Here is a 10,291-nt window from a genome sequence, read left to right on the forward strand (position 1 = left end):
TGGCGGCGAATGGGGCGCGGGAGCACGGGGAGCCCGTGCGGCCGGGCGAGGCGGGCCAGCGGGCCCTGTACTTCTGCGGGAGCATCCGCGGCGGACGCGAGGACTTGGTGCTGTACGGACGGATCGTGGCGCGGCTGCGGCGCTTCGGAACGGTGCTCACCGAGCACGTGGCGGCTGCCGAGCTGGACGCGCGCGGTGAGGCCGCGGGGCGTGGGCTGCGGGGAGAGGAGCGGCCGAAGGGATGGGTGGCCGCCCTCCAGCTAGGGAGCTCCCTCCAGCGCCCCCGCCCGAGAAGGAAGCGGACTGGGGCTCAGAGCGCGTGTCCCAATACGCTTGCGGACGTGAGGCGGGTCTCGGCAGTCAGTTGTCTTGCCCCTCGGTTCCCTCCTGGAGAACTCTCCTCAGGCCGCCCCATCCAGGGCGTTTGTAGGCAGGAGCCCCGCTCAGTTCCCAACTCACCCGCTAGCATCTACTCCCCACCAACAACGAAGCTAATCCTCCTGCCTGCCCTTTTTCTGTCAGGGTATTATCGGCTCTCTCTTAGACCACAGACCAGACAGACCCGTTCTCGCGACCACCCTGTCTCACGTTCTCTGTTCAGGCTGTTACTAATGTGTCCTGCTCCTGGCTGCTGGGCCTTTATAAAGCACAGCTTTGATGCGCTGGTCTGCAATGTCTCAACCCTAATAGTTTGAATACTGTGCCTAGAACTCGTACTTCTGCTTAGAAAACCTTAAGTGGTTCCCCTTGCCTTACCCAAGAGCAGATTTGTGGGACCTAAGGCAATTCTGGGAGACTGACTTAAAAAGACAAAAAATCACAAAACATTGCTACGGGGTTGGAAAGGGACTGTACAGGTGAGGGACCCTGCATCGTAAGATTCATTAGCTTCATGGTATATCCCCCTCTGCCTGGTAGTTCTTGAATTTTAGTGTGCTAAAGTGCCATCTGAGGGAGCTTGCTTAAAAGGCAGATTCTGATAGTAGTCGGGATAAAGCCTTGGAATCTGTATTTTTAACAAGCTCTGCAGTGGTTCTGCTCTGATATGGGTGGCTGTTAACATCACTGTCCTAGAGGATACCATTTAATAAAGCTGGAACGTACAGTCCTTAACCTCTGACCCCACCTGGCTTCTCTTACCTTTGACCAAGTGCCCATGCACCTTTCCCTAATCACTCTGATCCAGTGTTAGTCTTTCCCGTATTCTAATCTGGCCCTAAACATACATCCCACGTAACACTGGGTTGAATTTTTCTTGTGGTTGTTCCATTCCCTCACTCCTTGTGATGGAATGTTAGTGTTGGCAAGCCACGGGAGGTCAGCTAGTACAAATCTTCCCCCTCCCTGAGCAGGGTGGATATGGAGAGTGGCAAGGGTATAGGAGAGTTAGTGAGTACTGAGAACCAGGGCAGGGTGTGTCCTTGACCAGCTTTCCCTCAACCACAGGTGAAGAGGCTGCTGGGGGTGATAGGCTTATCCATGAGCGGGACCTGGCCTGGCTGCAGCAGGCAGATGGTGAGTGGTCCTCCCTCCTACCTGCAAACTCCTCTGGATGTTAGATCTCCTGGACATCCCTGGGCTACACACCTACAAGAGACTCCCTAGATTTCCCTCCTCACCACAGCCACACTCTGTCATTTCTTCCTTATAAGCCCAAGTGCCCCAGATATTGAGCCTTGGTGTCATCTTTCTTCCCAGTGGTTGTGGCAGAAGTGACACAGCCATCCTTGGGTGTAGGCTATGAGCTAGGCCGGGCCGTGGCCCTCAATAAGAGAATCCTGTGCCTGTTCCGCCCACAGTCTGGTCGAGGTAAGCACCCCAAGCCCTAAATGACCACCTCTCCCTCCCTGGCTTTCTGTGGACCCAGTCCTCAGCTTGTTGGTGGACTCTGAGCACAGAGCCTACCCCCAACAGGGGACAGGGAGGGGCATGGAGTAGGGAGAGTGTAAAAGGGAGGCAGCTTCACCTTTCCCTGCCCTTGCCAGTGCTTTCAGCCATGATCCGGGGACTGGCAGATGGCTCGAGATTCCAGGTGTGGGACTATGAAGAAGGAGAGGTGGAGGCCCTGCTAGATCAATACTTTGAGGTTCAGCCTCCCCAGCAGGTGGCAGACCCAACCACTTGACTTAATCCCACTTATAAGTTCTGATCCCAGACACTGCTGCAATACCATTCCTGTCTCTTAGTCCCAGTAGCAAATTAAAAGGTATGTTGAAAATTCTAATTTTTATGTCTGTGTGTGGCGGCGGGGGGCAGGTCCTCAGTAGCATCCCTTTCCCACCTCACTTCACTTTAAGAGTAGAGAGACCCTTTAAAAATCTGAAGGCCCTCAAGAGGAGGACACCTCCTAATGTCCTCCAGCACCCCCAGGAACATTTAGAGTTTGGCGGAAGGCAGGTCGTGGGGGCTGCCATTCCTCTTCCGCCTCCTCTGAAGCTGGGCTGGGTCTGCACCTGGCCCTGTGCCACGCAGACTTTCACTTCCCTTTATGAGCGTAGGTCAATTGGGTCTGCTTTGGGCCTTCCCTGAGGACAGAAGAGTCTGGAGAGCTAAAGAATACAGTAAAGAATGAGGGGGCAGTGGGATATGTGTGGGACTGGGGGAGTGGAAGCTAGATGGCCCTTGGTAAAGCTTTCCAGCCTGCTTCAAGTGAATTATGTAGGGGGAGGAAAAAAAAGTTTATTCAGTATACAGAAGGTGCTATAGACACTGGGAATCCCTCCAGCATGACAGCGGGAAGGGGTGAACTCCCCAGCCCCTGGGCCCCTCATCCTGCCTTCTGCACCCTCAATCATAGGCCACATCGTCATCCTCCTCATCACCAAAGAAGAAAGTCTCTTGGTCCAGGTTCTCAGACTCCTCAAGTCTCTTGGTCCAGGTTCTCAGACTCCTCCTCATAGGAGAAGCTGTCATTGTCCAGCTCCTCATCAAATTCGTCCTGCTGCCACTCTGGCACGTCATCCTCATCCTCCTCGTCTTCTTCCTCTGGCCCTGAAGAGCCCTGGGGCCTAGGGAGAGCCCCACACTCAGCCCCAGAGGAAGCCTGGTGTCTCCCACTGCCCCCTCTGTGGCTCTGCCCACCCTACTCACTGACTGCCAGGCACATTGGATTCTTTTGCCTCTCGGGCCTCTATTGATGGACTCTGGAGACCAACCCGGAAATCCTGGCAAAGAGACAGTAGGATTTGGGGAGTAGGAGAAGAGGGCATCGGCCCAGCATTCCTTCAACCAATATTTTGAGACCCAGGCTCCTGCTTGGAGTGCTCCCGCCTGCTCTCACCCCAGCACTTCACAAACCACCAACATCATGTAAATTAACTCACAGATGGTCTGCAGGGTTACAGGATACAATGGTGAGGCACACACCACCCTGTGCTTAAGTAGCTTACAGTAGTGTGGGTTGATGTCTCTTCTACCCACATTGCTTACCTATCAGTAATCAACTTGAGGGCAGGACTCATAGTTTAGATTCAATATCAGTTAACTAGAGCTGGAAAGAACCCTGGAAATCCCTTACTCCAGTGATCCCAATCCCCTGGCCCCCACTCTTGGGATTTTGAATCCATATCTGGGAAATACAGTCTGAAAGTTCTCCAAGTGACTCTTATGGGCAGCTGGCCAAACATCCTTGATGTGAGATAACCAACCCCTTTATTTTGTAGGAAACCCTGGGAGGTGACAGGGTCCAGGCTGGCCCAGGAGCTGGGATGCTGTGCCCAGGGCAGGGTCTGTGCTGGGCATAGAAGGACCCAAGGCCCTGCCAAGTGAGGACAGAAGAGGCCAGGCTGGGGGCGGGGAGGTACCTGGGCAGAGTGCTGCAGGATGGCCAGCAGCCTCTCCTGAATCCGTCGGAGCAGCTCCATGCCCGTGCTGAGGCAGTCGGCCCGCAGGAGGCGCAGGGAGGAGGCCAGGTCTCTGCACCGCAGCAGGGTCTCCTCTGCAGAGGTGGCAGGCAAGGGGCTCCCTCCCTACTCTCATTCCATCCATTCCTTCCTTCAACAAACAGCTATGGAACTTCTACCAAGTGCCGGGCATGGCTCTAAACACTCATTCTCTTGACGCTCACACGCTAGTGACTGTACAGACCACAATCAAAGAAAACGGCAGGTGAATGTCTGTGCCCTAGGGCACAGCATGGACTTTAAAACTGAACTTTAAAAGCCAGATGGTGAGAAGGCTATAAAGCATGAAGAGGAAGAGGACAGAGGGAAGGTGGGGGCGCTGTTATACCTCTTTGTCTGAGGAGCGAGGGGAGTGTAAAAGGGAGATGGAGATGCTCAATGCACGGAGGGAAGAGGTGGGCAGAGAAGAGGCTAAGCAGGCAGGGGTGGGGCCCGGCTCACCAAGCAGGATCTGCAAGGCATTGGTGTGCAGCTCCAGGTTCTCGGTTTGCTGCTCCACCACGTCCATGTGCTCCGTGTCCTGGCTGTAGAAGCTGTACACGCAGGCATAGGCCAGCACCTAGAGGAGCACCCATCAGCTCTCCCTGCCCAAGGCCAGGCTTCTCCACTGTCCACCTGCCCTTTCCTCATTCCCTCCATCCAGGTGAGTGAGAGGAAAGCAGCCAAGCCCATCAGACCCCCTTGCACACCCCTCCCCACCCTCTCCCCCCACCCACTACAACCTTCCGCGCCTGCTCCAGTCCCTGGCAGGCATCATTGAGGAATGTGAAGGATTTGGGCGGGGGCACCTCATGGATGGCAGAAACCCGGTTCCGCAAGTTCACAGCAAACTCCTGCGCAGAGGAAGATATATCAGCAGCAGCACATGCAGCCCCTCCCCACCTGCAGGCCCTCCCCAGGTATCTGCTCCAGCCTCTCCCTGCTCACCCGGGCCTGGTGATGGAAAGTGCACCGCTCATTGTAGTCCTGAAACCGCTTCTCCTGGCGAGCTGCCTTGCTTACCTGGTAAGGATACATTGAGAGGGTCACTGGGTGCTTTGTTTGGATAGGATGGAGTTAATAATTAGAATATCCACCATTTGTGGAGGCCTCCTTAAGCTTTACCCACATTGTTCATTTAATCTTCGGAACTGTGTGGGGAAGGTCATATTATCTCCTTTTACATATGAGGCTGTTGAGGTTTGGAGAAGTACACTGACTTGCCCAATGCCACACATTAAGCCATCAGAACCAGGCTCTGACTCTAGTCCTTGCTCTTCTCTGCTGAGCCTTGGGGCCTCCTGAGGATGCCCAGCCCTCCATAGCCACCTTGCTGTAAGAAGTGCCATTCTGGAGCTGAGGACCCCTGTGCACAGGCCTCCCAGTACAGAATTCCCAGCACCTGCAGGCCCAGGTGGCTTCTGTCCCCCCAACTGAATCTTTATCCCAACAGCTATTACGCTGCTCTGGACCAAGTCCTTTCTGCTCAGGCCCAGCGGCAGCAGCCCATCCTGACTGCTCTTGGGTCTCTGCCCTCCCCCCTGTGCCCAGCCTCTTACCATGACAGAGCAGTTGTAATAGTCTTTGTGATTTGGCTTCCAGGGCTTGAGGCAGCGCCAGCAGAATCCATGATTGCACTTGGCACAGGTCATGCTATGGAGGAAGCTAGCTGGTCAGAGGGCCCTGCCTCTGGGAGTGCTGAGGGCCTGGACATACCACCCATGACAGCTGCCTCTGCCTCCCGCCTGCCATAGTGTCTGCTTAATCTTACCAAGCCCTACTGATTGCACCTTGCTTTTGAATCCCCCATACAGTGTAGACTTAAAAGCAAGGGAGGACTGTGAAGACCCAGAAAGCCACCCTAGAGGGGCCAAGTTGGGGCTGCTGAGCACCTGCCCTGGTTGGCTGAGCTTCACCGTAAGACCCACTGCCCTAGCTTCCTGCCAGGCCCCCACCTCTCCCTTGCCCACGGCACCCTTTCTTACTGCAGGCACCCCTCATTCTTTTCTATGGGGGCCTGACAGCTGGGGCAGCGTTTGGAGATGAGCTTGGCCAGGTGCTTGCTCTGGGCCTCCACACTCATGCCGTCATAGTAGCCACCATCATCGACCCACTGAGACATGTGACCGCAGCTGGCAGGGTAGTGTGCCTAGAGAAAGAAGGGGTGGTGAGGACACAGCTGAGCCTTGACTCGGGGTGGCACTGCTGGTGTGTGTGGGAAAGAGGGAGGAGGGACAGGTCACATTTGGGGGACTGGGAGGAGGAACAGAGCTCACCTGGGTGGCAGAGGATGAGGAAGGACAAGTCACAGTCTGGGTGTATATGGCAGGGAAAGGGTGCTGAGCAGGGAGTGTAAATCCTTGCTTAGGGTCAGGGCCGGGATGGGGCTCCCACCTCAGGGAAGCTACAGTTGAAGCAGGAGGCCCAGCCACACTTGGAGCAGGTGGTCCCGCAGCCCAGGCCTTGGCGGCACAGGATGCGGTCGCAGCCCTGGGGGTTGGTGCACCAGGTCAGGTTGGAGCAGCTCTCCACGTAGCCACGCAGGAGTGCCTTCTCATACTGTGGGGTCAGGGGCACCACAAGGTGAGGGCATGGCTCTCCAGGCTGCCACACCTCCAGGCCCCCAGCTCCCCGCCGGTCAGCCCATTCCCTGGGGGGGGGGCCCCTTTGGCTCTGCACTGGGGCCTCTCTCAGGCAGGAGGGATACCTTGGAGATGACTTCTGGTGAGGAGACAATGGCACGAATGAAGGCTCCGGTGGGCTGGGCAGGGCAGTCAGCAATGGGGCAGGTGCAGTTCAGCACGAGGTTCTGTTCGATCCGTGTTGTCAGGTACTCGTTCCAGCAAGACTAGGAGAGACAAAAGGAGGGCTGCTCAGAGACAGTGTGGAGGTGGCACCGAGGAAGGTGTCCTGGGAACTAACCAGCATCCCCTGTCCCCGCTCATTCCCTCCCCAGTGGTGGGGAAGGCCAGAGACAAGCCTGCTTCTTGGTCAACCTCAAAACCCACCCTAATCTTTTCGGCTTCCAAGGGTTTCCCTGGGATTGGTCCAAATTACAGCTGGCTTTGAGGATGTGTGGGCTACAGTTTTAACCTAATCATAATCACTGTTGGGGCGGATAGGTAGAGAATGGATAAAGAGAACCAAGAAAAAGGAGGAGGAGGGGGCTGGCCAGTTAGCTCGGTTGGTTAGAGCGTGGTGTTGATAACACCAAGGTCCAGGGTTCGATCCCTGTCACTGCCACAGGGGGGAAAAAAAGAAAAAGGAGGACTTAAGTTCTAAGAAAGACAGGGAACGAGCAGAAAGTTCAGAGGAAAAAGGAGGCCTGGGGAAATGCATCACTTTTTCCACACTGGTGGCTGGCCTCCCGACACTGCAAGTGCAGCTATGGCCTCTCCTGGCTCTAGTGGCTCACTTCCAACATCTGTTCTGATGCTCCCATCTCTCAGACTCATGCCTCCAACAGGCTCAGCCTCTTCACCACAGCATTGCCCACTGTGTCCCACAAGTCCTGACCAACACACCACCGTCCCCCGCAGTGATGACTATCAGAACCTTCATGTTTCTCAAATTCCTCCCCTCTCCCACCTCTGCCCCATCCTAAATCAGGTCATTGTCTCCTCACCCCCAAACCACTGCAAGAGCCTGTCCTGATAAATGTTATTCCTCCACCATGTCTCTTACACTATCCATTGGGTACATGCAAGAGCAGAAGTCTCAGCCTCCCCAAATGCTCCATCAATGGCCCTGCCCCTCACACAGCCAATGGCCGAGCTTTCCAAAATGATGGGGCTGAGCCCCCAGAAGACACATGTACCAGTGGCATCAAAGCTGCAGGACAAATATAAAGCACCTAACCAGACCATTTTTACTCAAAAGAAAGGACCAAACCAAACCCTTTACATACTGAAACAAACCCAGACAAATTGGGAATTTGAATGCAAACTTTGCATTTTGAGATAAAATGGGGGATTTCTCAAAATTCAGACCCCATACTTGCAGACACAGGTACCTCAGTCCCTCACAGCCCTGTAGGACGAAATTCCAGCATCTCAGTCTGGTGCCCCCACTCCCCTTAAGGAGCCCCTCTTGTTCTTGGCTTACGCTGTTGCCACTGTCCAGCCCAAGTGGAATGCAGGACAGTCGTCCCCTTCTGCCAATCCTGCCTGCCATCCAGGTTCACACCAGGGGCCTCCAACTGCTCCAGACCCCAGGACTGCCCTCCTCTGACTTCTCTTGCAGTGTCATTTGTGCCACTCAGCTGTGACTTATTCACAGGCTCCTTCTTGTCTTAGCCTGTTTTTCTCAGTCACAATTTCTGGCACCTGTCTCTCCATCTAAACAGGGAGGGGTGCCCTGGGCCTGCTTCTCCCAGGGTGACACCAGCCAGGACTCTCCACTTCATTCCAAAATCAAACATACACTGTTCACCTGCCAGTCCCAACAGGTGTCTAACAAGCAGCTCAAACTCCACAACAGACTGAAATTCCCCTCAAAAAATCTGCTCTCCACCTCCCAACCTCAACATTTCCCCCAACTCAGCAAAAGATGATGCATTTCATCCACCCAGATGCTCAGGTCAAAAACTTACAGGAATTGTTCTTGATTCTCCTCTCTGAAGCCCCCACATCGAATCCACCAAGTCCTATCAGCTCGGCCTCCAAATGTATCCCAATCCATCCACTTTTCTTGTCCCCACTGCCCCTAGTCCAAACTAGCATCATGTCTTGCCTCTTTGTGCAGTGGTCTCTGAATGGGTGTCCCTGCTTCCACTCTTATTCCATCCAAGTCTTTTCTCCACACAATGGCCAAAATAATCTTTTAAAAAACGTAAATCAGATCATATCACTCCTCTGCTTAAAACCCACCATGGCTTCCCATAAAATAAAATCCACTGCCTGCCAATCCCAATCCAGCCTATCCACTTCCCAAATCTCCTCTCCTACTGTGCACTGTGTGTTAGCCACCAAACTCAGCTCTGTGCTTGCAGTTCCCTGCCTGCAACCCCCCAACAGACAGTCACCTCAGACAGGCCTCCCCTGACTTTCCCAGACTAAAGTACAAGCCCTTACCCCAACTCCTATCCTCAGTCACTTGCTATGACAGTTGTATTTTCTTCCCTGTACTCATCATAAAAGTGTGGAAGGAGGACCCTGGGATGAGACTACCAAAATTCAAATCCTGACCTTGACCAAATTACTTCACCTCCGAGTGTTTCCATCTGTCATCTGTCAAATGGGGATAATAAAAATACCTACCTTATAGAACTGTTATGAGAATTAAGAAAAATAAGGCATGTAAAGAGCACAATGCTTGGCTTAGAGTGAGCCCCCATAATTTGCTGCTGTTAGGATTAGCTCTCAGATCATTTTCTTTTTGGGGGGGCAGCTGGCTGGTAGGAGGATCCCAACACTTGACCTTGGTGTCAGGTCAAAACTACTAAGACTTTCATTTGTTTCAAACAGAAGATAGTACCTACAGGAGAAAAGTGTTTGCATCAAAGTGTAAACTGCACCAAAGTAAACTTCGTGTAAAAATATGGAATACTTCACGAATTTGCGTGTCATCCTTACGGAGGGGCCATGCTAATCTGTATATTGTTCCAACTTTAGTATATGTGCTGCCGAAGCAAGCATTGGATGATTTCTTGATTGGATTTTTTTTCAATCCCTCATACAGCACCCAGTGCTATGCACATAATAGGTCCATGACAAATATTAGTTGAATGAAAAATGAAAGTATAGAGGAAATAATTAAGAACCTGGGAAAAGGGAGCTTAAGCAACTATGTGAGAAGAGTAACTAGAAGCAGAGCAAAAGGAAAAGGGAGAGTACACACACACACCCCACACACGTGCAAATGCACACAGCCCAGACCACCCACCAATGGAAGACACTGCTAGGAAAGGAGAAGCAACTAGAATTCGTGGCAACAAGGAGCATCCTCCTGTTAACTGATGTGTTTGGGTGTGGCACCAGTTCTAAAGAGCTACAAGGCAGGGAATATCAGACTCCCCCTCCTGTTCTATACTTCAATGCCCCTCTCTCCCTGCCTTTGAAGACAATTCACTCCCCATCCACAACCTTCGCTGCATCCATCCTATAATTCGTTTCTACTTTGGGGCTATTTTCTGGCCTATACCATTTCTTTTTTATTTTTGTATTAAATGAGAGTATATGATAAAAGAAAAGACGGTATTCTGAGATGAGGGGACTTGAAAGGTGATAAGGAAATATAAGTCATAGTCGTCGCCAATTTAATAACACTTATTTATGAGTGCTTTGATGTATATTTTATATGTATATACATATATATGTATACTTGTATCAGTTCTCAAACTTGGCTGATAATTGAATCACCTGAAGAGCTTTTAAAATTCCGGATGCCTAGGGCCGGCCCAGTGGCTCACT

General features: G+C 52.7%; 2 protein-coding genes across 2 annotated transcripts in view; one reads left to right on the forward strand and one right to left on the reverse strand.

Annotated features, from left to right (window-relative positions):
- The window catches only part of DNPH1 (2'-deoxynucleoside 5'-phosphate N-hydrolase 1), a 5,389-nt gene extending 3,165 nt beyond the window's left edge, over positions 1-2,224 (forward strand). The window contains exons 2-5 of the mRNA XM_008566824.1: positions 24-195; positions 1,447-1,515; positions 1,699-1,809; positions 1,986-2,224. Of these exons, the coding sequence (XP_008565046.1) occupies positions 24-195; positions 1,447-1,515; positions 1,699-1,809; positions 1,986-2,125 (492 nt within the window). The 3' untranslated portion in view covers positions 2,126-2,224. The remainder of the gene's footprint in view (positions 1-23; positions 196-1,446; positions 1,516-1,698; positions 1,810-1,985) is intronic.
- A 563-nt stretch (positions 2,225-2,787) lies between these two features.
- CUL9 (cullin 9) overlaps positions 2,788-10,291 on the reverse strand; it is a 42,725-nt gene continuing 35,221 nt past the window's right edge. The window contains exons 31-41 of the mRNA XM_008566795.1: positions 6,589-6,729; positions 6,276-6,440; positions 5,867-6,030; positions 5,441-5,534; positions 4,830-4,904; positions 4,625-4,735; positions 4,344-4,461; positions 3,804-3,937; positions 3,091-3,164; positions 2,895-3,008; positions 2,788-2,863 (exon numbers count right to left, since the gene is read on the reverse strand). Of these exons, the coding sequence (XP_008565017.1) occupies positions 2,788-2,863; positions 2,895-3,008; positions 3,091-3,164; positions 3,804-3,937; positions 4,344-4,461; positions 4,625-4,735; positions 4,830-4,904; positions 5,441-5,534; positions 5,867-6,030; positions 6,276-6,440; positions 6,589-6,729 (1,266 nt within the window). The remainder of the gene's footprint in view (positions 2,864-2,894; positions 3,009-3,090; positions 3,165-3,803; positions 3,938-4,343; positions 4,462-4,624; positions 4,736-4,829; positions 4,905-5,440; positions 5,535-5,866; positions 6,031-6,275; positions 6,441-6,588; positions 6,730-10,291) is intronic.

The sequence above is a fragment of the Galeopterus variegatus genome, unplaced genomic scaffold (assembly GCF_000696425.1).
Source record: "Galeopterus variegatus unplaced genomic scaffold, G_variegatus-3.0.2 Scaffold269, whole genome shotgun sequence".
Lineage (NCBI taxonomy): Eukaryota > Metazoa > Chordata > Mammalia > Dermoptera > Cynocephalidae > Galeopterus > Galeopterus variegatus.